This window comes from Plecotus auritus (genome assembly GCF_963455305.1).
Source record: "Plecotus auritus genome assembly, chromosome: 9".
Classification (NCBI taxonomy): Eukaryota; Metazoa; Chordata; class Mammalia; order Chiroptera; family Vespertilionidae; genus Plecotus; species Plecotus auritus.
Window position 1 is genome coordinate 734,585 of NC_137783.1, and position 25,156 is coordinate 759,740.

Consider the following 25,156-nt stretch of genomic DNA (forward strand, 5'->3'; position numbering starts at 1 on the left):
CCTTCGCCATTTGGATGAAAAGCATCAGCTCATGTTGGCTCTGCTAAGCTGTGGCCTAGAACACGGCGGCTCGAGTCACTGGTTCTGACACTCCGCTCAGGTGACGCCTCCAACCAGCAGACAGACCCGGGAGCTGACTCCACGTTCTCCCGGTGAGCCCAGCTCCCTGCCGCCGTCGGAGAGCACCGACGGGGTAAACTCTCTACGACACCCCTTCTGGTTCCCCAATACCTACGTACAGTAGAACGACCCTTTTTAAAGCAAAGACATTGCAGAGCCAGGGATCTTCTACAGCTGATGAGAAATCACACAAGGTAAAAAGGCAGGACCAATTCCTTCCTGCTGGGAAACCAGCTTGGGTTTCACTAATCCCAGAACCTCGGGTGTAAAGTGACCATACCGCCACGTGTTACAGTCCACACCCACAGCTGCGTGGACCCAGCGCTCCCACTCCCTGGCTGAGGCCGGACGCTGAGTGTCAGGCCCACGTGCGCCCGCCGCCTTCCTTACCCCGCACTCCCCAGGGCACTGGCTCTAAGCACTAGGCACAGGCTGTGGGCCAGGGTGACCGCTCACTGGGCCTGAATGCCCACTGCACCTTGGGCTGGGCATCCCCTCACCACCACCTACTCCTTCCGCCCCGGGCAGGATCCTCCCGGGCAGGATCCCCGGCTCTCAGTCCTGCAGGACAGCAGGTAATCAGTAAATACCCACCACCTGCCGGGCTCCGTGCCGGCGGCGTCCTGGGCGTGCCGTGGGGAGCAATGCTGCCCACCTCAGTTCTCAGGGACCTCTACCAGGAGGGAGGCAACTTTGTAATCACAGAAACACACCACAGTCTGGCGAACAGGCGGGAGAAGCACACCACACAGCGGGTGCCCCAGGGAAGCCTACCCCAGAACGCAGTGCACCCAGCCCTGCGCCCCCCCCCCCCCACCCGACACACACCCCAACCTGGAGTTTCCCCGAGACCCGGAAGTGCAGTGTCTTTGCCTGCCTTGTGCCTGGGCAGAAGACCTCGTATGGACTGCGCTCTCAATAAATACTTAGTATTTGCTGACTTACACTGAACTGTGTCATACTGTACTCCTTAAAAAGAGAAAACCAGACCATTTTAAAGGCAGAAGAGCCTCAGGCCTCCCGAGGCAGTCTCCAGTCTCATTTTAATATTTAAAAGAGGGCGGAGAGAGAGAGGAGTCAGTGACTTAAGGCCGATCACTGGCAAAGCCAAGATCAGAAGCTTCATCTCAATATTCTTTTTCTGTTAAAATTTCAGTTAAAACCAGACATTAAGACTAAACCAGTGGTTGGCAAACCGCGGCTCACGAGCCACATGCGGCTCTTTGGCCCCTTGAGTGTGGCTCTTCCACAAAATACCACGGCCTGGGCGAGTCTATTCTGAAGAAGTGGCGTCAGAAGAAGTTTAAGTTTAAAAAATTTGGCTCTCCAAAGACATTTCAATCGTTGTCCTGTTGGTATTTGGCTCTGTGGACTAATGAGTTTGCCGACCACTGGACTAAACCCCTCACGTGCACCAGCAAGGCCATGTCCTGTTCATGGAGACTCGCCTACTAGCGCCATCGGGGCTGGACCCAGAGAAACACGTTGCTGGCTTTAGTTTTCAGGCTGGGAGGACCCACGGTCACACAGCACAGCTTCACACACGGCGAGCTGCCTCGCCACCACGCTCTATCTGAGGCTGCTATTTCCCCGCCACCATTTCCAGTGGCTCTGCAAGCCTTACTCCCGAGTCTGTGTGTTCCCGAGGGGAGTAAGCAGGTAGCTGAGCCTCCTGTGTGTCCAGGGGTGTGATCTTTGGTAATCATTCCCTTTTTCTGCCTGACGGGAAATTCATCAGTGATTTAAATGCTTCAAGCTTACGGATAACCTTCCCCCTCACCCGCGCAGCCGAGTCCAGTACAATCACATCCTGTGGCCTTACATGTCACCAGTATTCTGTGTCAGCTGGGAAGGGCTTGGAGAGGGCCACTGTGACAGCTGGGGGAGGACCCACGTGTCAGCAAGCTCAAGGGGTAACCGTTTCCTCCCTTTCTCAACGCTCAGTTACGTGATTATGAAGAACACTAGAGGCCCAGTGCATGAATTTGTGCATGGAGGGGGTGTCCCTCAACCCGGCCTGCACCCTTCTCCAATCTGGGACCCCTCAGGGGATGTCTGACTGCGGTTTAGGCCCGATCCCGCAGGGCAGTCGGACATCCCTCTCATTATCTGGGACCACTGGCTCCTAACCGCTCGCCTGCCTGCCTGCCTGATTGCCCCTAAATGCTTCTGCCTGCCAGCCTGATCACCCCCTACCACTCCCCTGCCAGCCTGATTGCCCCCAACTGCCCTCCCCTGCCAGCCTGATCGCCCCCAACTGCCCTCCCCTGCCACGACCTGCCTTCTCCACCAAGACCTGCCTCCTCCACGCCGTGCAGAGCCACAGGACCCCCAGGCCTCACCATGAGAGCAGACACTAGGCCCTGCCTCTGCTGTGCACGTGGCCATCTTGTGATGATGTTGTGCGAGGGTGTGACACCACCTAGGCTTTTATTATACAGGATAGCCACTTTTACCTTAAACAGTTATTCGGAGTAGGCAAATCAAGTCCATTCACAGAGTTCTAGATAACTTAATTGTGAAGAATTTATGATGTTATAAACACCAATCAATCTTGGATGACAACTTGAGAAAGCTTACTTATTCATTCCAACTAAGACATCCAGCCTAAAATATCAAATTGGCCCAAACTCAACCATGCCACCAGAACAGAATTTACAGAACCTCAAGATGATAGTAATTATTAACATCTTTGTAATGTTAGTTCTATCCATTTCAGCCCATTATAAAACCACATACGCAACAAACAAAAGACCTTTGTGATGTAAGAATATTGTATGGATGGTTTGAACGAACTTTATTTTTTCTTATTTTTATTTTTCAATCCTCACCCGAGGATATTTTTCCATTGATTTTCAGAGAGAGTGGAAGAGAGAGGAAAAACAGAGAGAAACACTGGTGTGAGAGAGACACATCCATTGGTTGCCTCCTGCATGCGCCCTGGCCAGGCCTGGGCCTGGGAGAAGCCTGCAACCAAAGCACTTGCCCTTGACCGGAATCGAACCCAGGACCCTTCGGTCCACAGGCTGACGCTCTATCCACTGTGCCACACTGGCTAGAGCTGAAAGGACTTAACTTTACAATGCATGTGTAAAGGGAAAGTTACCAACGGCCAAACCATTCAACCGTTCTCCCACAGTGTCACCTATCTTTGACTTTACACAAAAAATACATCCTCCTGCCCTAACTGGTGTGGCTCAGTGGATAGAGCATCGGCCTGTGGACTGAAGGGTCCCAGGTTCGATTTCGGTCAAGGGCACATGCCTGAGTTGCAGGTTCGATTCCCAGTAGGGGGTGTGCAGGAGGCAGCCAATCAATGATTCTCATCACTGATGTTTCTCTCTCTCTCTCCCTCTCTGAAATCAATAAAAATATATTTAAAACAAAAAAGATAGCTACTCCTGCTTTTAAAACACACACGCGTGCACGCACACACACCCACACACACCAAAACAAACAAAAAAACACACACATCCTCCCAAAATTTAAGGAGCCAATCATCACCTTTACATCTAGAAACAGTTTGGAGAAATCAAAATAGCATGATTATCACATCAGAACTCTCTGGAAATAGTAGAAATAAAATCGAAGCTGAAGTCTACAACTTCCAGATGTGGGAAGGGTAATTCTGACAAGTCACTATTACGCAGAGCCTGAAATCATGGCCATTTTATGCTTTGAGCCTGAGAGTGTGGAGCACGGAGCAGGTTTGGAAGCTGTCGATCCGCAGCCGCCTGGAAGCTCCGCAGACGCAGCCTCTGAGCAGCCAGCACGGTGCCCAGCAGACCCTGGCAACATCCGGTATCAGCACGAGCCCCGGGCTGAAGGCATTCACTGTGTTTCAGTGCACGGCAGTTAGTCTACCGGACGCTGTAGAGTAGGGGGTCCCGGGGGTCAGCACGCTATGGCAGGAGCCCCATTTGGTCTGCTGCTCGCTTTCGCGTGGCCTGCACCCTAAAATGGTTCTTACACTTTCGATGGCTGAAATAAAAGAACACCCCCGCTCTGTGGCATGTAGGAACTCCATACATTCACATTCCAAGTCCGTGAACAGAGGCTTCCGGAGCACAGCCATGCCCCTGGCTTGCATCCTTCCCACGGTGCTGTGCCCAAGAGCAGACCCAGGGCCTTCAACCTGATGCTCCCTCTCTGGACTTTGCAGAGTGACTGCCGGGGAGAGAACGTCCCTCTCCCGGAAGCGGTCAGAGGACGCCAGGGCGTGTGCATCCTGTGATCTCCACGGGCTCTCCTAGATTTACAGTGTGCCTCGACTGAAGGGTTTCTTAAAAAACCCACACACCTTCCAATTATGAGAATTTAAGGATATATGCAAGGGATAGCATACCATAATGTATCCATAAGGTAAAATAGTCAATTTCTTTAAAGCCACTGTCAGAACCAGGGCTGGATTTGTGACAAGGAGCCCAGGCCATGCATGGCCAGACATGGAAACTACAGAGAACCCCCGAGGAAGGGCTCAGCAACGATCCAGAAAACTGCAGCCAGGCACGCAGACGGAGCAGGGTCTGACTCAAGTCGCAGACACACCAACACAGGCCGGAGTTTAACAGCCAGACCCCAGGCTCCAGGAGGATAGAGAGTGAGGTGAGGCACACGATTGGAGTCTGAAAAGGAATCGTATTTTACAAGAGCGAAGAGGAACGAGCTGGCAGAGGAAAGGAAGCCACCCGGGCAGGAGGTCCTCACAGCGGCCCAGGCTCACTCTGCTCCCCGACATTGCCGGCTGAGCCGACATGGACCCTCCGAGATGATGTTGCTGCTCACGACGGCTTCCCTTTAGCTAATGCCACCAACGGAGACAGCAGGCTCTGAAAGGTCCGGCATAAAAACCCTACAGCTGCCTCGCTCCCACAGAATGAAGACGTAAGAAGAGAACGCGTCCAGATGCAAGAAGGAAAGGAGGTCGGAGCCGGGAGGGCGAGCCCTGGGGGAGCGAAGGGAGAACTGGCTTCACTCGAACACCCACATGGAGCAGAACAACATCTGGGAAACCACAGACACACACGCACACGTGCTTCCCCGACAGCTCAGTGCCCACCAAGAGCGAGGACGGGCCACACCTCCAAAGCTGTTCCCGCAGTGACCTCCATCCCCAAAGCAGCAGCCAGCACGGTGGGGCCTCTGTACCAGGAAAGATAAACTGAACGTAGCGGCGAGGGTCAGAGTCATTCAGTCCGTTTGGTTACAGGAAGCTGCGGTTCCTTTCACTCCCACAAAACGGGGCAACAGGACGAGTACACACCCTAAAGGCAGACCCTACCTCGCACGTGGGAGCCGGGAAAGGGAGCATCGCCCTCGGGAACGCCAGCCTATGTGCCGTGCTGCTCGCCCCGGCTCAGAGGTGCTGCGGGTCTCCTGGCACGAACACTACAGCACCTCTCAGCGGCGTGAAGGCCACACGTGAGCCTCCTCCCGCACCTTTCAGGCCGTCCGGGCTCCTCAGTGAGTTATGGCCGCCCAGGGCGTGGATGAGGCCCAGGAAGCCTCTCTGGTGTCATACGGATACTTCGTCAACCTGGTCACGTGAACCCAGTCACTCTTCTGACAGCTCCTCTGACGGCAGCAGTCACGTTACCTACCCACAGTGACCGAGCAGCTCCGACCGACGGCAGTGGGCAACCCTTTACCCAAGGCCTCCCAGACCTCAGCCCGACTGACATTCTGAGCCAGAGAGTTCCTGGCTGTCAAGGAGCTTTCTGGGTCTGGGACAGTGACAGAGGAGGCCTGGTTTGCTCAAGGACCTGGCAAGCAGGGCCCCCACCTGTTCCTGGTCCTCGTGCCTGGCGTCTGCATGCTCTCACAGCGCAGGCCCTCCAGGGACACTCAGGGATCACACTCGTCAAACAGCTGAGCGCAGGGAGCTACAACGTGCACTGGGAAAGGACAGGAGGCCCCCAGCTGCACCTGCAGGTGAGCGAGTGCCTATCAGATGAGAGAAGCATTTCAAGGGCACGCAAAACAGCGCCCCCAGGCTGCGGACGCTGTGCAAAGAGCAGCGAGCTTCCTTCTTGCGGGCAGAGCGCCTCAGTGCTTTTCAGAAGCCCCAGAGGTGACACAGCCATAAACTCACTGACGGCCCAGGACTGTCTTTCAAGGTTAGGAAGCATGTTCCCTCCACACCACGCTCTGCCTCATTGTGGGAAGGAGATGAGCGGGACGGGAAAATAAGGAACAGTGATGACATACGCTCTCAATGCCCCGTTAACATCTACCTTTCGTTAATGTGCAAGGACTTTAGGATGATCTCCGAGGTCGGCAGCACAGACACCTCATCGTAAACCTGAGGAGCAGAGCCAGGACATGCATTGCAGTTCTCACGCTCGTCGCGCTGCTGAAAAGACGACGTGCGCCCCCGCGGCCTCTGGGCCCGTGAAGAGCACGGAGCGCCCACTCGCTCACATCAGTGACGCCAGCTCAGCACACGAGACCCCGAGGGAACTGCCTTTGACTCTGACGCAGCAGAACCGGAAACCTAACATTTCAAACACGAGCGCATGTGATGTTTCCCCCCACTGCCAGCAGCAGGCACCGGAAGCCCTTACTGCCATGCCTCTGTGGTCACTGGGCATGAGCTCCAGGAAGCCGTATGCTGGGCTCGGTCCATGCAGCAACTGTGAGGTCATCTGTTCCCTCCGACCAGCAGCAGCGCTGGCACTGCCCATGCTGTCAGGCCACAGTCAAGCTGAGGCACCGAGTTTAAGGATGATTAATCACAGCTAATTAGCCTTTTGTTTCTTTTCTGACATTTCCGAGCCCTATCTGCTGTTTCAACCATCTGAGGTCTGGCCACGCCATGACACCCACGCCGACTGCCTGCAATCACTGCTAACTCTGGCCACAAACAGATCTGGATAATGAGCTCAGCCAAAACACCGCCTTCAGATCCCAAAGGCCTGGCAGCATTGAAACGAACGAGCCTATAGAGATTAAAACACTGGAAAATGCCAGCAAAATCACTGTTTCCAAAAACCTAACGTTTGGATCTCTTAGCATGTTAGTAGCACTACAGGAAACCCCACGTGGAAACGAACAATTTATAAACTTACTGTGCTTCCAACGCTTATTTCTTGGAACACCACGCATGTACTCAGGAGATAAACTGATTAATGTTACACTTACAGTGTTAGTAGCAGACAGGGCCACAAATCCCCAACAACACGGCCGCAGCTACAAACAAAACCAGCTGCTAGCTAGACCGACTCCACACCTGTCCTCTTCCTGAAAATGTCAACGTCCCCTTGTTTAAACCTGATGCTGGTGAATTCCTACAAACCAGTTCTACGGAGGTTACTCAGCTTTAATTCTTGTGGCAAAATAATTATACTTTTCCCCAATTTCCTGGCTTCTCAACTGACTTTCCCCAGGCTTCATTCAGAAAAAGCATGTAAATTTACCCAGAATAGCTAGGATTTCTACATGGTCAGCAAATTACTGCAGATCAACTATATTAAACAACTATTAAGTGCCTATGGGTAAGGCACTATGCAAGGCAATGAACAGGCTAGACCAGCCGTGGGCAAACTACGGCCCGCGGGCTGGATCCGGCTGTTCTATCCGGTTCTCTTGTTCTCCCCTCCGCTCCTTTACTTTGAGTTTATATTAGTTCACACAAACACTCCATCCATGCTTTTGTTCCGGCCCTCCGGTCCCGTTTAAGAACCCATTGTGGCCCTCGAGTCAAAAAGTTTGCCCACCCCTGGGCTAGACAAAAGGTTGAAGATGCTTCACAGTAATTTGTTGGTGTTCATAGAAATGCACAAGAAGTGAAACTACTGTGATGACCAACTATGGAAGCATGCGTTTTCAGAAAGTGGGTCCAGAGCAGACACGTGTGGAATCGACTTTACCTTGTACTTCATCTTGGGACACGAGTGGATGTAGAAGCCCATGTAGTAATAGCTGAGCTGAGGTGCTTGTTCATGAAGCTGCCTAGTGAAAGCGATTTCTCTGTCAAAAGAAGAATAAAGCACATACAGTTACACCTGTTTCCAATAGTGAAAGTACTATGCGAACTGATAGTTACACCTGTTTCCAACAGTGAAAGTACTATGTGAACTGATGACAAATACTTGATAAAATTTGATACTAATCTATCAAAAAAAAAATCCAACTGTTGAAAGAACTATTTTAAAAACACTGTGAGATGATTTTTAATACAAAGACACCAAAAAACCCCCTAAATTCTTTTGAGCAAATGCATCTAGATTCAGGTTTTACACTTTTTTGGGCATAGACAGTGGTTAATCTACAATTCAAACACCATAAAGTTAAAGAGGTCTATTTAGTATGGTTTCTTGTGTTATTCATTAAGCAGATCAGGTGACCTCGCACGGGCACGGGGCTGGTATCACATTGAAAGTCCATCCTCCTCACCATGACCTGCAAGCCCCGCTCCGCTGCCCTCCTCACCGCTCCAGCTGCCCCCTTGCACATCGCCGTCCACAGTTAGCGGACGCCCTCGCTGGAACACCTTCCTTCTCTTCCCCCCACCTCCTCAGGGTACTTGGACTTGCTGCCCCTCCACCTGGACTTCCACCCCAGGTTTTACACAGCCGCCTCCTTTCCTTCCTTCTGATCCTCAACTGCACCGGCTCAGAGGCCTCACCACCATGGTTTTATTTGTCACAGCACAGCAGAGGGCCTAGAATTATGTTCTTGGCTTTTGGACCCATAAATAGAACTCAAGTAAGCATCTACTCAACAAATTAATTATATTTCTAAAATACATCTTTAAAAAAAAAAAAAGCCATGCTCAAGATGGCCAATTCAAACATTTTTTAAATCTGCAGACTAGATTACATTAAAATCTGTATTGATTATAGATTGAAATACAAAAACGTATATTTATTAAATGATTGGAGGGAAAAGCTACCTGAACAGGTTTCAATGAACTACATTCAAGTCGGTAATAACAGAATTGGAACTTGTGATCTACTGGCGCCGATTCTGCTCTGAAATACTGATCTCCTAGTTCTCTCTCCTCCACAAGCTCAGCAGCTCCACCTCTAGGGCTCTAAGGGAAGGGCGGGCAGGGCTGCACAGGGGCACCTCCCCACGCTCTCCTGTGCAGGCTCCCTGCTCCCTCATCAAAGCTCTCTAGAATTTTCCAAAGACACACCAAACAATAAACACATCTCTCTCATTTTGCAGGGAATTATTTACTTACTATCTCAAATGCAGGATTTGTGTGTCTCTTGGTTATTGAGACATGGATGGGACTTACTATATAGGAATAAATATCATTCTTAATATTCACCTGAGATGTCTAGACAAATCCACAGCTACGCACTGTGAAGTGATTGATACAAAAATAAAACAAAAAAATCGCAATAATCTCAAAGTGTTAACTGATTTCGGTACAAAGACAGAGTATCTGTTCTGAAATAAACAGAATACGTGTCTCAAGTTAGAAAATGCGATTGCTTCAAATGATCAGTTCCAATTTTAGTGAGATCACCAAGGGTCATAAATATTTTTAGTTTATATAAAAATGCAATTAAGTGCCTAAGGAAAGTAAAAGATGATTAGAGATCAGTTGTAAACATGTATAACTGTGAACTTGATAAGATGGGTTGGAAATCCCAAGATGGAGATTTTATCATGGGCCACTGAAACACACACAAAACCCAACTATGGACCAAATTAAAAAAATAAATCAAATGGTGATGAAAGAAAATATTAACTCTCTTACTTTCATAAATACAAAAAACACACCCATACACAATAATAAAAATAATCGCAAAGTACATTTTACCACGATGTAAGAAGGGGACCATCAGACAGAGGAACTGGGAAAGTAGAGGGAAAAGATGGCACAGCGATACCGAGGGACAAAGAGAGACCTGAGCTCCCAAACAGAACAGCTATTCTCAATCCCCTCCACCCCGTCACACACAGGTACAAGCAAGAATAAACACAGAAACGAGTATTTCCATGGAATAAGGCCCCGATCTCTTTACCTTAGGATAATGCCTAAGGGATGTGAGCTGTGCCGCACGTGTTTGCAGCTGACATATAAGGGAAGTCATCGTCCGAGGAGGGGCCTACGTCAAGCCGAGTCTAGGACTCTTGGGCCTAATCTATCTATTTTACATAACTGCATATTTCAATTCATTTGTGCCAGATTCACTTAACCTTTATGAAAACAATATATACAACACTGATGACAAGAAAAATACATAAGTGATATCACATTTAAGGAACATTAAGTGGTTCTGACAGGGGAGCTTAAATAAATGCATAAACTAAACAAGAAAAGCATCCCACAAATACAATGACTTCTCATGCACTAGAGCAGATGGATGGAGACCTTCAAAAGCTTGGGAATTACCATCAGACACCGGCCTTAGTTCTAAAAGTGGTGTTTCTAAATACCAACATAAGAGATGACTGTAGCAACAAATTACATGTACTATCACAACAGGATTTCTACTGTTCTGTGATGAAACATAACCCAATGAGGAATTACTGGAAGTTCTATATGACCCTAACAACTGTCTAAGGCGATCTTACCGTAGTGCCGAGTAGACACCCAAGGACAGAAACGAATAGTCAGGATCATAGTACAAATACACAGACGACACACAGTAGGGAAGGATGTCAATCACCCCCACCGCGATGATCTTCCCGTCCAGCCAGTACTGCTGGTGAAAGGAGCCATAGCCACAGTCGGGTCCATTCGGGGGATTCTCTGGCTGTGAAAACAGACACACACACGTGAGCAGTTTGTCACCGATATGCACACGGAGGGTGAGCATGCACACAGGCATGTACTTGTTCTGTGAGATGAGGCCGAAGGGAAGTGACCCCCGTGGTGACAAGCACACCCAGCGCCCGATCTCGATTTCTCCGTTCTGCAACAAAAGGGACCAGAAAGAGAAAAAGGAACCGTTTCTCTTCGGAGGAATGACTGCTTCCAGGGTCGAGGAAGGAAATGTACAAGATGAGCCTAGGGTACCTTGCAGTGCCAAAAGCCAGGAAGGACTCAAACAAAGAACACCAACCCCGACTAACGGGGGTTTGTATATCCCAGGGGCGGGGAACAAGGGAAAGAGCTCCAGAGGCCCGAGCTGAAACACTAGATAAAGTAGTATCGCCCAGCCAGTGTGGCTCAGTGGTTGACCCGACCCAGGAACCAAGGTCACCTGTTTGAGTGCCGCCAGGGGCACATGCCCCGGTGTGAAGGAGGTAGCTGATGGATGTTTCTCTCTCTATCCCTCTCCTTTCCCCTCTCTCTAAAAATCAATGAAAACCTAAAGGCAGGGGAGCATAACCCCCTACCACTTCAGTGTGGGCCGCACAGAGCCACTTCCTTCCAAAGCACCGTCTGATGGAAAGGGGACAGTACCTGCACAGGTGATCCAGGTCAACCACAACAAACACGAGGATGCACTGAGGTGCTAGCAGCATCCGTGATTTCTGTAACTTCCACGGCTGTAGCTAACGTGCTGCTTGGGCAATAAACACATCTTAAACTTTTAAGAGCTTCCACCAACTGTGATGAATTATGTCAACCCCGGTTTCAGCACCCACTGCCACATAGAGCTTTGCCCTTAACAGTGACTCTTATCTCCCTAGCAGTTTCAAGAGGACAGGTGAACGAACCTGTTTTAGCTACACCGCCTGAACTAACACCAACAGCTGAAAGGCTGAAGTCTAACAACCTGTTTCAGAAACTAGAATACTCCAACTATGCCATAAGAAAGAAACAAATCCCTGTATGTTCCGGCATTTTACAAGAACAGTCTTTCAGAGGCGAGCCCTGAGGTCCACAGGAATGCAGCTCCCTGTCGTTAGAAATAATCGCACAGGCCCTAACCGGTTTGGCTCAGTGGATAGAGCGTCAGCCTGCGGACTCAAGGGTCCCAGGTTCGATTCCGGTCAAGGGCATGTATCGTGGTTGCGGGCACATACCCAGTAGGGAGTGTGCGGGAGGCAGCTGATCGATGTTTCTAACTCTGTATCCCTCTCCCTTCCTCTCTGTAAAAAATCAATAAAATATATTTTAAAAAAAGAAAAGAAAAAAAAAGAAATAATCGCACAGCAGAGCAACCCTGCAGTGACCCGGAGATGGAAAGCGGGGAGCTGTAACTGTCAGAAACCTCCAAGTCAAAAGCTAATGAGGCCTGAGGCCGTAACCAGTGTGACTCAGCGGACAGAGCGCTGGCCCGCAGACTGAAATGTCCCAGTTTGATTCCGGTCAAGGGCACGCACCTGTACCTCAGCTGCAGGCTCACCCTCGTTTGGCACTTGCGGGAGGCAATCAATCAATGTGTCTCTCTCACATCGGTGCTTCTCTCTCTGTCTCTCCCCCTCCCTTCCACTCTTTCAAAAAAAAAAAAAAATCTAAATATCCTCGGGTGAGGATTAACAAAACAAACAAAAAGAGCTAATTAGACAAATGTGTACCAGCTTGAAATAGTTTTTAAAATTGCAATTACTTTCTCAGTTTCCAATAACCATTATTTCTCTCATTCCCTGCACTTCGCTTTTAATAACCTGCTTCCATTTCATTTCACTGCTTTGAATGAGCAGTTTGCCCTACCACAGGCATCATTCCCATCTCTCAATTCATGTGAAAGCCAGGGACCTTCCCCATGGGCTGCCTTCCAATTACTTAGGAAAAGGAAGCCACAGAACGACCTACTCTGACCCCTGTCACATCACAGATGAGGAAACCTGAAATCCAGGAGGAGTCAATCAAGCAATACAATCATGAACCATGGAGTTATAAACTGATCCCAGACAATAACTTAACTTATTTTAAAAGTATGTTTCTACATTTTAAAAATAGGAACATCACGCTCAAAGGTAGTTGTAAGAAACAAATGACAATATACAAACAAAAGCATCCTGCAAATTTGGATCAGTTTTAGCTTTTGGTTTAAAGGGTCTGAATGGCACATCCTAAAAGGTTATGTCTATGAAGTTACACCAGTGGCTCATTCATTTAATAGCAAAGTTATTTAAACTAAAAACAGCAGTTAGCTTTAATCTCCTCATACATAAGTCAGTGATGTGATAGCAATTATTTAATAGTTTATCTTTCTCATGCCTGCAGTTTATACAGATTTGGATGTGTGAGAGAATAAGCAAAGTTATTTCTCAAAAGTTCCTCATTTCAAGGATTTAGCTGACAACAGGAAAAGTACAATAAAGCTCACCACCAGCTACACAAAGGAACCCGCCTCCAACCCGGAAAGATGGCAGGCGGCTGTGATTAATGAGCGGGCAGCACGCTCCCGGGGCGCTGTGCGGAGCGCCACAACGTGAACAGGCCACGTCAGGCTTCTGGCCCGCTGCTCCCAAAAGGAGTGTCTGTTCCCTCGGATGAAGTGCACCTGTCTCCCGACCCATCTGCCTCCACGTCCCTCAGTTATGCTTAAAACACACACACTTCAGAGACTCAAAGGGGGAGTCATCCGCCAAGCACCAGAGGTGACACTGTGCCGGGGGGGGGGGGGGGTGTCAAAGACGGGAACAGGGAACGTCTTCAGGGGCTTTAGGAGCAGAGCCTGTGTCCTCCTCCCTCCTCCTCCCTCCTCCTGCGGCACCCGAAAGTGCCTCCCCAAACACAGCTGATCACCTCAAGCCGTGATTAGACACCTGGTGCCCTGACGTTTTTAAACAGTTTGTGGAGGCCCCCAAAGGTACTCTTTTTAAGCACGATTAAAAGCAAGCATTGTTTCACAAGAACTTAGTCCTTGTTTTGCCTTTTGTTAAGTTTCATGAAATACTGTATATACTAAACTTTGGACTCATTTTAAAAATAGAAACCCAAAGGTGTGCTAAACCACTATGGCATCAAAATCTACATTATTTAAAAAAAGGAAAAATTTGAAAATTTGAAATAGTCTATAGTAAGAAATTTAAAAAATAAGTTTAATTTGGAAACTGCAAACACCAACACTCAGGGTTAACAAGTTTTGTAAAAGTGATTTAAAAATCAAATGCAACAAATTCCTAATTTTCTGGCAATCAGTACACTAAAGGACCAAATTAAACAAAGCCGTAAAATAAAGAAGCTAATTACAGTACATTCATATGAGCAACTGTTATGTAATAATTAAAAACTATTTTTACCAAGACTTTTTAGTAACATGAACATTTCTCCAAGTTAAGTAAGAATACAACACTATAAAATGGAAAATATGATCCCCACCATATGAAAAATTACTGGGTGTCTTTCAATGCAGATCTGGCCACACACAGCTACATAAGTTAACTAACATTTAAGAAAACTTAAAATTCGGTTCCTAACAAGCTCAGTAGCTATGTATGACCACTAGTGATATACATGTTTGAGACAGTACAGATGGAGAACGTTTCCACACAGCCGAGCTTTGGTTTAGACCATTTATATCCTATATAATAAAGAGGTTAATATGCAAATTGACCCACATGCCCTCACAAGATGGCTGCCTACGACCAGGCCAGCAGGGGGGTTAGTGAGGGACAACCAAATGACTGAACAAGCAGGCTGCATGGGGCGAGCAGGCAGGCAGGGGATTGGGGGGGCAGTTGGGGGCGACTAGGCCGGCAAGGGGAGCAGTTAGAGGTGACCAGGCTGGCAGAGGGGGACAGTTGGGGGTGACCAGTCCGGCGGGGGCGGGGGGGCAGTTAGGGGCAACCAGGCAGGCAGGCAGGTGAGCGATTAGGAGCCAGTGGTCCAGAATTGTGCGAGGGATGTCCAACTGCCAGTTTAGGCCCCATCCCGGCAGTCGGACATCCCCCAAGGGGTCCCGGACGGGAGAGGGTGCAGGCTGGGCTGAGGGGACCACCCCCCCCACATGAATTTCATGCACCGGGCCTCTAGGTTAATATAAAATCAACAGCAGTGGATTCAAGCGGGCCATCTGGCTATTTGCTCTCTGTCTGTCTCGTCTGCTCTCTGTTCAGCTTTCCTCTTTTCCCAGACCCCCCCGAGAGACGGAAAATGTGTTCTCGCTGCTGTCATCTTCACTACTGGATTGTGAGCTGTATCTCCTTTTCTTTTTCTAAGGCTGCTCTAGGGCAGTGGTTCCCCCCCGCCTCCCCTCCTCCCCTACCCCCGAGGACATTTGGTTCCAGCTCAGACGAAGGGTGCTCCTGGCATCGGTGTGGGTAGGAGACAGGAGTGTTGCTCAGGAGAGCACCCACAACAAAGATGGAACCGACCTGCCCACAGTGCCGAGGCTGGGAAAGCTTGCTCTAGCGTTTACAGAATCCGTCTCCAACTCATCACTGTCTTCCTTCCAGTAAGTGACATCACTTCCTGTGCCACGCGTCTCAGAGCGGTGTCATCACGCACTCCTGTCTGCCGCTGCTGCCCGCTCACACAAGCAGCTGTGATACTGACGTGACCTCACCTACCTCTCCACACGCAATGTGCTTCAAAGCAAACGGGGAATGTCTACCTCACAGACACTGTGAGAACTGAAACGAGGGAAGCAGAGAGCTTAGCACAGTACCCACTCACTGTCGGTGCCAACTTCCTTTAAGCTACAGTAACTGCAGCTGAAGACTTTAACTGATCTGAAATGAAGGACTGGAAGGACACTCGGAAGAGAAACCCCAGTAGCTGGCAGTCACACACAGTGCAGTTCCTTCCAGAGGCCCCTCTGTGGCTGTCACCTCCAGAATGGTGCTAAGACTGCCCCCTACCGCACCGGCTGGCAGGGCTTGACTCAGAGGAGAATTTCAAGAATCTCTCGGCCTCTGATTTATAATCCCTTTTACTTACCTACCCTTAATTGAAGACATCTGTAGGTGGTGCCACACAAAATGTAATTCAGATTTAGAAATGTCAATAAAAACGTCTGTAAGGAAGAGGCCCGGTGTAAACCTAGCAGGGAGCACACATCAGCAGCCACAGAGCCACACAAAACTGGGACTAGAATGGAAATATGCTGCCCGACTTGACGAGGTGATAAAAGCTCTTTTCCCATAAAGCGTAATGAGCTCTATTAGTCCTCAGCTCACAGGAACGTGAAGGGTCAGCCCCACAGAGGGAAGTGACGGCGCTCCACACATGGCTCCCCTCAAGCGGCAGCGGATCCCATTACTGATGGAGTTACTGCCCAGACAAGCTCGTCAGTGCCCGTGGCGGGTAACTGTTCAGGACTTGCAACCAAGGGACACGGTTCATTCAGAGCAGCTTTTGTGGACAAAGTGGGATTCAGTCTCCTTCATTTCCACCAACTGCAAGTCTCATGTATTTCAGTCTCTACCATAATTATTTTTCTTTTATTCAAAGCTAGAGGCCCAGTGCACGTTTGTGCACCGGTGGGGTCCCTTGGCCTGGCCTGCAGGGATCGGGCCTAAACCGGCTCTCCGACATCCCCCAAGATTGCAGGAGGGCATAGGCCAGGCCAAGGGACCCCATCGGGGCATGATCGGGGCTGGGGAGGGACCATGGGATGGCTCCAGGACGTGTCTGGCCCATCTTGCCCAGTCCCCATCAGCCGGACTCCAGCAGCAAGCTAACCTACTGTTGGAGCATCTGCCCCCTGGTGGTCAGTGCGCATCATAGCGACTGGTCGAACAGTCGGATACTTAGTATACTAGGCTTTTATATATAGAGATTAGGCAAGGTATCTCTTCTACAGCTAAAACGTAAGCTTAATGGCAAAATCAAACATTTAGAGACTCCCAACATTCTCCTGCCTTAGCTTTGCTTGGGCTCTCAGGCTCCGCAGGGCCAAGGAGCCGAGTCCTGAGCTCAATGACTAGAGACCAGGAGGAGCTGGAGACTGGGGGGAGAGCTGGAGACTGGGGGGGGGGGGGAGCTGGAGACTGGGGAGGAGCTGGAGACTGGGGGGGGGGAGCTGGAGACTGGGGAGGAGCTGGAGACTGGGGGGAGAGCTGGAGACTGGGGGGGGGAGCTGGAGACTGGGGAGGAGCTGGAGACTGGGGGGGAGCTGGAGACTGGGGAGGAGCTGGAGACTGGGGGGAGAGCTGGAGACTGGGGGGGAGCTGGAGACTGGGGAGGAGCTGGAGACTGGGGGGGGGAGAGCTGGAGACTGGGGAGGAGCTGGAGACTGGGGGGGAGCTGGAGACTGGGGGGGAGCTGGAGACTGGGGGGGGAGCTGGAGACTGGGGGGGGAGCTGGAGACTGGGGGGGAGCTGGAGACTGGGGAGGAGCTGGAGACTGGGGAGGAGCTGGAGACTGGGGAGGAGCTGGAGACTGGGGGGAGAGCTGGAGACTGGGAGGGGGGGAGCTGGAGACTGGGGAGGAGCTGGAGACTGGGGGGAGAGCTGGAGACTGGGGGGGGGGGAGCTGGAGACTGGGGAGGAGCTGGAGACTGGGGGGGAGCTGGAGACTGGGGGGGAGCTGGAGACTGGGGGGGAGCTGGAGACGGGGGGGGGAGCTGGAGACTGGGAGGAGCTGGAGACTGGGGGGGAGCTGGAGACGGGGGGGAGCTGGAGACTGGGGGGAGCTGGAGACTGGGGGGAGCTGGAGACTGGGGGAGGGGGGAGGTAGCAGCCAATAGCTGTCATCAGGTAGCCCCCTGGGAAATTCCAGGCTAAAACAATATCAACAGGAAGCCCTCAACCACTTCCCAAATACTTTAAGGAAAAACAGAGCACGTTGGCCATGTTAAATTTTTATTTTTCCCTCCCCCATGTCCATAGGTCCACTCAGAAATAGATCACTTTAGCTAAGGCAAAGTACATCTCCAATCGTTAAGTGGAAAAAGCCAATCACACAGAAAACGACAGAAATCATACTAAGCTTCAATCTTGATCCTTCCCCTTGTTTTCACCAAAGAGGACCGCCTCCAGCCCTGAAGTCCGTGTCACCAGGGAGCGAGAGGCACTGACAGCACGCGTGCTTGTGCAGCTCCAGGGGTGTGGGTGGTGCGCTCCTCGTCCCACCTACACCTGGGAACCGGAGACGGAGACGACAGATCCCGAGGCTGAGGGGCTACAAGCCAGCTGGGGAGTCAGAGTATCGCCCACATTGAGATATAAACGTGAAACCTGCTGGGCTTCTAGCTGCCAAAATATGGGTAACACGTGCTCCTCTCAGCCTCAGCCCCACCGACTCTTTCCTCGGTGCTCCTGTGCATGACACCAAGACTAAGCCAGGAAAGCAGGCTCTTCTCGCTGGCCTTGAGGGGCCGAGAAGCTGGGGCTGGCCAGGTGGCCAGGAAGTGAAGGCATGATCTCGAACCCACAATGGCTCTAAATCCAAGCATCTCTACACTCTTGGCCGCCTCCCTTTCTATGTTCTCCCAAAGTCTCACGCATCTCCTGCAAGTTATTCCGTATCAGCTGCAGCTCACAATGACTCCCGGTTCCCTGAATAGCTACGTTTTTTCTTTATCTCCCAATTTTATCCCCAGCTTCTCAGTTCTCATCTGCAGAAGCACCGTGAGGACCAAACGAGAAAGTGAACGAGGCACCTGGAGTCGGGCCTATGTTACAAGAACAGCTCAGTCACAGGTGAGTCCTCAGCCACAGGAAGTCCTCTGCTCTTCCCTCATCAATCCACAGATTTCCAAAAGCTCTTTCGAACCAAATGACGCGTCCCTGATGCCAGCCTCCGCCGAGGCTTCTCCAGCTCGTTAACACCTCGGCAGTTCAGAGAAAACAAGGCCGATGTTAAAGCAGCTACGGGAGCGGGAGATACAACACTGTTCTCTACAACGAAGGGTTGATTTCACTCTACTTACTAAAGTAGACGATGTACTTAAAAAGAAGCAATGGCCTGTTATGAAGGTGAACAGCTCTGTAAGTTATCGAAATTCTTATCAAGAAAGTCTGCGTTCATCTCGTTTCTGTTACTGAAGAGTGAATGTGTCACAACAAAAGGATCAAGTAAGTGATCCATGCCCCACACAAGGTGTCCATCGGCGATGCTAGTGCTCAGGCCGGTGTAAACTTACCTCCAACGGTGAGGTGCAAAGGAATCCTGTGAACTGCAGTCACATTTGAATAGAATCAGGTTCATCCAGGAAATGAGCAGCAAAAGGGAACAGAAAAGGAAAACGTATTACACACATTTTCAGCAAGAGCACTTACAGTAACCCCAAAGTCTATGTATAACATCATGCTCTCATACATAGCATAGCCATCCAGAGCACAGAGAAGGTCAATGTGGCCCACAGCGGGCATCTGACTACTTGAATTAGATTAAGTAAACTTTTTTTAAAGAATCTGTATAAAAACAAGTCAGTCCTAAAATATTTCTTTAAAGTTTCATTTCACAACCCTTGTATAAGAAAGCGCCCGCTCTAAGGGAAGAGTCAGCGTCTGCCTGACCAAAGTCAAGTAAACGCCAAGCAAAGGACAAGGTATAAATCAAGAGGAACCGAGAAGAGAGAGAAGTCAAGTCAAGAGCAAAAGAGGAGGTTGGATTTGACTGAATCCCAGAAGCTCTTGGGTTTAGGAGAGGCAAAAAGCAGCAATCCAACATATTATCACAGTCCCATTTACACGAATATTCATAATAGGAGATCTCTAGAGACAGAAAGTGGATGAGGGTTGCCTAGGGCTGGGCTGGGGCGGGGGATGGCAAGTGTCTGCTAATGGGTAATGAAAATGTTTTAAAACTAGATGACGGTGGTAAAATCACTGATTGTACACCTTAGGGGTGAAATTTGTAGTAGGTGAATGATATCCAAGCTATTAAATAAAAGCTCCCCTCCACCCCCGCCGGTGTGCTCAGTGGATAGAGCGTTGGCTTGCGGACTGAAGGGTTCCCGGTTCAATTCCGGTCACGGGCACATGCCTGGGTTGTGGGCTCGATCTCCAGTAGGGGGCGTGCAGGAGACAGCCGATGATTCTCATCATTGATGTTTCTATCTCTTTCCCTCTCCCTTCCTCTCTGAAATCAATACAACTATATCCCGTCCCCAAAACAGGCTGGGGGAGCCCCAGTGAGAGGGCAGGTACTGCTCCACGTGGTGACAGTTACCCTGTTCAGCTCTCCTTCCCCAGCCACACGCACATCTCTCCTCTCTGCTCTTCTCTGACGTGCACAGAAGCTTACAGAATCTCACCTGAAACTAAGAATGCTGCCTCCCAGCATTCAAACAAAGACGCCTAAGTTTTGGGGGAGGCAGTCATGCACAAATGACAAAGCAAGTGCAGGTTTGCTCTGAGCCCAGGACTCCACCTCACTCATACATATTCATAATGGTAATTCATGTTTCCTTAGATGTCCTTACAGAATCACCATTTCAAACCCCTTGACTTACAGTAATGATGAAATACCCAAGGAGCATAAACTCTTGGTCTTTCTAAACGCAAATTAACTACGTGCACAGGAGTGAGGCCTGCCCCCAAGCCCTGCTGGACCCCCCAGCCGGCACTCACAGGCAACAAGGTGATTTATTTTCTCTTAGACACACCCAGCAACGTGGCACAGTGAAGTTACATGAGGTCTGGGATTTCCTCAAAAATCACGGAGGGGTCAGGAGGGAAGTAATGGGGTGAGTGTGTAGACAAAACAAGACTGGTCATTACATTATATTAGTGAGGACAGGAGATGAGTATTTGAGAATTCATTACACGAATCTCTCTACTGTGCGAATGTTTCAAGTTTTCATAATAAAATTTAAAAAACTGCATCATGTGGTGAAGGCAGGGGTGGGCTAGAAAGGGTCAATGGTGAAAAAAAGGGGGCATCTGTAATACTTTCAACAATAAAGATAAAAATAAATTTACAATAAAATTTTAAAAAACCCGTATCAGACACTTCCTCCCCCAATACTCAAGTAAATATTACTGAAATATTACAGTACACGCCAAAGCCACGTAATTAACTAATGTCCTATAGGCTCTCGATGCCAGGGAATACCAAAATACAGAGACTGTAAGAATATTTTCTTAAATTGTATCAATATGCAATTCGATTAATTAACTGTTAAGAGAACTTTCTGAAAGTGCAAGATATAACAAAATTTTAAATTCTCACAATGCTGCTATGAAACAAGTCATTCTACTGAAATTTAAAGTGCAAGCTTTGTTGTTTTGGGTGCTTTTTACAGTAGCCCAACACGACAGATGACTGCACACTTATAGGTACCGCTTACACACTTGGTCAGACCGGCTCCAAGCAAGACCACACAATCTCCACAGCACGACAGGTATTGCCAATAGCTGTTAATATTATTAGTACTATTGGATCATTTTTAATGTGAATGCAAACCTATGAAAAGAACTTTTAAAAAGTATTTTAAGATTTATTAGCTAAAATGTGCAAAGGACGATGTCTTATTTATCTATGTGTCCCCAAAACCTACCATACTGACGAAACATGCTAGGAATGAAATGTTTACACAATTGGTTGAGTAGAAGAATCACATTCATCCATGGCCAAAGGGAAAGAAATATGGGAGCCATTTTAAAAATAAAATTTTGAACTATTTCTGAAGTGTCACAGAAAAGCTCTTACATGTGTGTGTAAATATGTTTACGTACACATACATACCTACAGCTTATATTTCTAGATCTACACAAATATATTCCTGTTTTTACACGTTCTTAAAGACAGAACTATGCTCTGGGTAAACAATCACGTATGTTAATACACATTCTTGTATAACTGCTAACTGAAGAAAACCGACTGCTTCTTCATCATGCAAGCAGCTCCCTGAAACTCTCTGGCGTATTAAATGAATGACCACAGCAAAACCACACATCTCCTTGTTGGGACCAGCCATCAACAGGCAGCACTGCCCACTTGTCAAGTCCTTAGGAGGAGGCCGTAAAGCACGCGGCCCCTCAGGTCTATGGGAAAAGCAGACTAACGTACAGCAGCTCACGACCAAAGGCGCTCGCGACAAGGTGATTCCTATCACGAGAGCTCTGCACGCACTAAATGGTGCTTCCTCGTTGGAGGTGTTTTCTCAACGCTCAGGAAATTAAAGCAGCTTTCACTTAGAGAAAAACAACGCCAGGAGCTCCCGACTCCTTTGAATTTTCCTTTTGCTTCATGTCCCGAGTTTCAAGAACCCAGTTTTCTTTCTGAGTAGTTTTCCGTGGCTGCGACTTCTCTCCAGCTGCTGCTGAGGACAGTCACCTCGGCTGCAGGTCCTCCCCACGACTTCCTGGGCAGCTCCGGGCACCGTCCCAGGCCCTCTGCCGGGCACCGGGCCTGTCTTCTGACTCTAGCGGAGTATTTCCACAAGTTGGTGTGACAGCACAAGGAACGCTACAGGTCATGGGAATCTGACCTAGTGAGTTCTTCAAAAGCAAGAACCGCCATCACCAGAGCACAAATCCAGAAACATCCTCATTGCCTTTGTCTCCAGCTCCAAATAAAGCCGTTGAAAATACACACATAAATCTTCCCCGAATGATACCTTTTATAGTTTTATGTGGTATAAAAGTAACGTAAAGACTAAAATTACAGCCCTGACCGGTGTGGCTCAGTGGATAGAGCCTCGGCCTGCGGACTGAAGGGTCCTGGGTTTGATTCCAGTCAAGGGCATGCACCTTGGTTGCGGGCCTATCCCCAGTGGGGGGTGTGCAGGAGGCAGCTGACTGGTGTTTCTCTCTCATCGATGTTTCTGGCTCTCTATCCCTCTCCCTTCCTCTCTGTAAAAAATCAATAAAATTTTTTAAAAAAAGACTAAAATTACATGCTGATGAACCACACAGAATGGCATGAAATATTACTTTTTTCCTTTGAAAGGACTAATCCTAATTTAATATTAAAAATTTAAACGTATGTAATCTTTTAATTCAAACAAATATTTGAAATAAGACAAAAACAAAACACCGAAGAAAAATATAATTCTGATTGCAAATGTGGGCTGGTGGCCCTGACCTGCCGCCTCCCAATGGTGGGCTTCTGCATCCTAGCAGCCAAGGTGTAGCCAATCATTGTTAGCCAAGCTCCTTCCCTTTCCAGTGGTCGGCAAACTGCGGCTCGCGAGCCGCGGTTTGCTGCTCTGTTGACTAATGAGTTTGCTGACCACTGCTTTATTCAGTCCTTACAACCAACTCACGTTTCCCACAGGAACCTGACGGGAGGCAGCCGTGGGAGCGGAGAGCGAAGGCAGGGTGCCTGCAGAGTGCACACTGCCACCCTGGAGGCCTCAGCCTTCCGGTCATGCTCTCACCCAAAACGTACAAGGCTGTAAACATACGAGCAGTTTGGTGTCGTCTTCATACCCCTCCGTCTAAACCATTTAGCACTGGGCACACCTATCTTCATGCAGGTGGTCAATCAAGAACCAACATTCATTTCATGCCAAACTTTCCACTTAATTCTCTCATTAGTCAGATTTGGAGAAACAACACAGGTATGTGCATATTAACATATTAGTTGTGTTACTAGAGGCCCGGTGCATGAGACTTGTGCACTGAGGGTAGGGGAGGTCCCCTCAGCCTGGCCTGCACCCTCTCACAGTCCGGGACTCCTCGCTCCTTACCACCCGCCTGCTCGCTGCTCCTTACTGCTCAGCTCGCTGCTCCTTAGCGCTGCCTCAGAGGCGGGAGAGGCTGCCACCACCACCCCTGTGCTCACCGCCATGAGCCTGGCTTCTGGCTGAGCAGTGCTCCCCCTGTAGGAGCGCACTGACCCCCAGGGGGCAGCTCCTGCATTGAGCATCTGCCCCCGGTGGTCAGTGTGCATCATAGCAACCGGTTGTTCACTGTCCAATTTGCATGTTAGGCTTTTACTATATAGGATACGTTCATGAGAGATCCGTTACCAAGCTACCTTAGAACTTCAGACATTCAAACTAAAAGCTGATAAAGGTGCTTATACCCCGTCACACAAGGACCCCTCCACTTCTGTTACCTGGCGCTCGTTTCCAGGACAATTACTAGCACCAGCGTGCTCCCTGTACCTGCCCTCCTCCTCCTCAACCCATCCCTGCCAACCACCATGTCTGCTCACTCACTATGCCAACTGCTAATGACCATCTCTGACCACCCCGCCACCCCGAAGGGCCCCACTAGAGCAGGGATCCCGCCTGCTGGCTCACATGCTACCTACCAAAGCTTCTCCAACAGGACCTGGCACACACTATGTGCTCAATAAATACTTTGGCAAACACGTTCAGAGACCACAAGGTAGAGAGGGAAAGCGCTAAAACTAGACAACTAACAACTGACATCAAACGGGGAAAGGAAAGAGGCTGAAAGAGTCAATCAGAGAAAAAGGCAGCCATCTGCGGCACGTGCACAGGAAATGCCAGGGCAGGGCCCCATCAGCAGACAGTCCCGCTCAGCACGTGGAGGAGGCAGAGGACTGCCATGCATTCGTGAAGGGCTGTCACTGCACACGATCGGAGAACATAAAATCTTGGCAATGAAGATGTTTCATTCAGTTATTCTACAGACGTTATTGAGGCCACTGTAACTTCGTCACACGGTAAAACGTGGCCCAGTATAAGGCACTTAAATTTGGAGGCACTACTCTGCCATTGATCCCCCATGTTATCTCGGACAAATCGCCTAATTCTCCAAATAGGGGGAGTCAATCTACACAACCACTAAGTTCCCTCTGTCTCTAACGTATGATGCTATGCTTTATGATCTGAGATGAGTTTCTGGAAATTACTGACCAAAATAAACTTTAAGGAAAAATGTTCCCAGTGCTATTTAACACAAACCCTTTTGCATCTCCCCCCAAATTAACATTATGCTAAGAATACAACAGAGCCTCTACTCTAACTTATTTAAGTGACTCAAAAGCTTTAGTAATTTAACTATTAGTAAATGTCTCACACGCCTTAAGACAGATTACAATATGAAAGTACCCTGACTTAGAAGTTGCTCATAAAAAGTGGGTTTTTTAATTGAGTTAAACCAATAACTGCCTAAGCCCTCTACTTTATTCAGCTAAGTTAGCCCTGGCCTTAAAAAATATATGAAAAATATTTCAAAATGCTCAGCGCTTGCCTTCATCGTATGAGTTAGATATGGATACAACAGTGCTCGCCTATGCACATGACTGGTTTGTCTGCACACCTGAAGGAACCGTCAGTCTGATACAGTGGTAACTTTCTAAAGGTAAGCTATCCTTTTCATACACAGAGTGAGACCACCAAGAGGGGGAATGAAGCTGAAAGCA

The 25,156-nt window shown here is 49.1% G+C and overlaps 1 protein-coding gene across 8 annotated transcripts in view; it reads right to left on the reverse strand.

The window, feature by feature from the left end:
• The window catches only part of ATE1 (arginyltransferase 1), a 55,240-nt gene that overhangs the window by 13,826 nt on the left and 16,258 nt on the right, over nt 1-25,156 (reverse strand). For all 8 annotated transcript variants that reach the window (XM_080687466.1, XM_080687467.1, XM_080687462.1 and 5 more), the window contains 3 exons: nt 19,011-19,043; nt 10,654-10,835; nt 7,989-8,088 (listed from right to left, as the gene is read on the reverse strand). In XM_080687466.1, the coding sequence (XP_080543592.1) occupies nt 7,989-8,088; nt 10,654-10,835; nt 19,011-19,043 (315 nt within the window). The remainder of the gene's footprint in view (nt 1-7,988; nt 8,089-10,653; nt 10,836-19,010; nt 19,044-25,156) is intronic.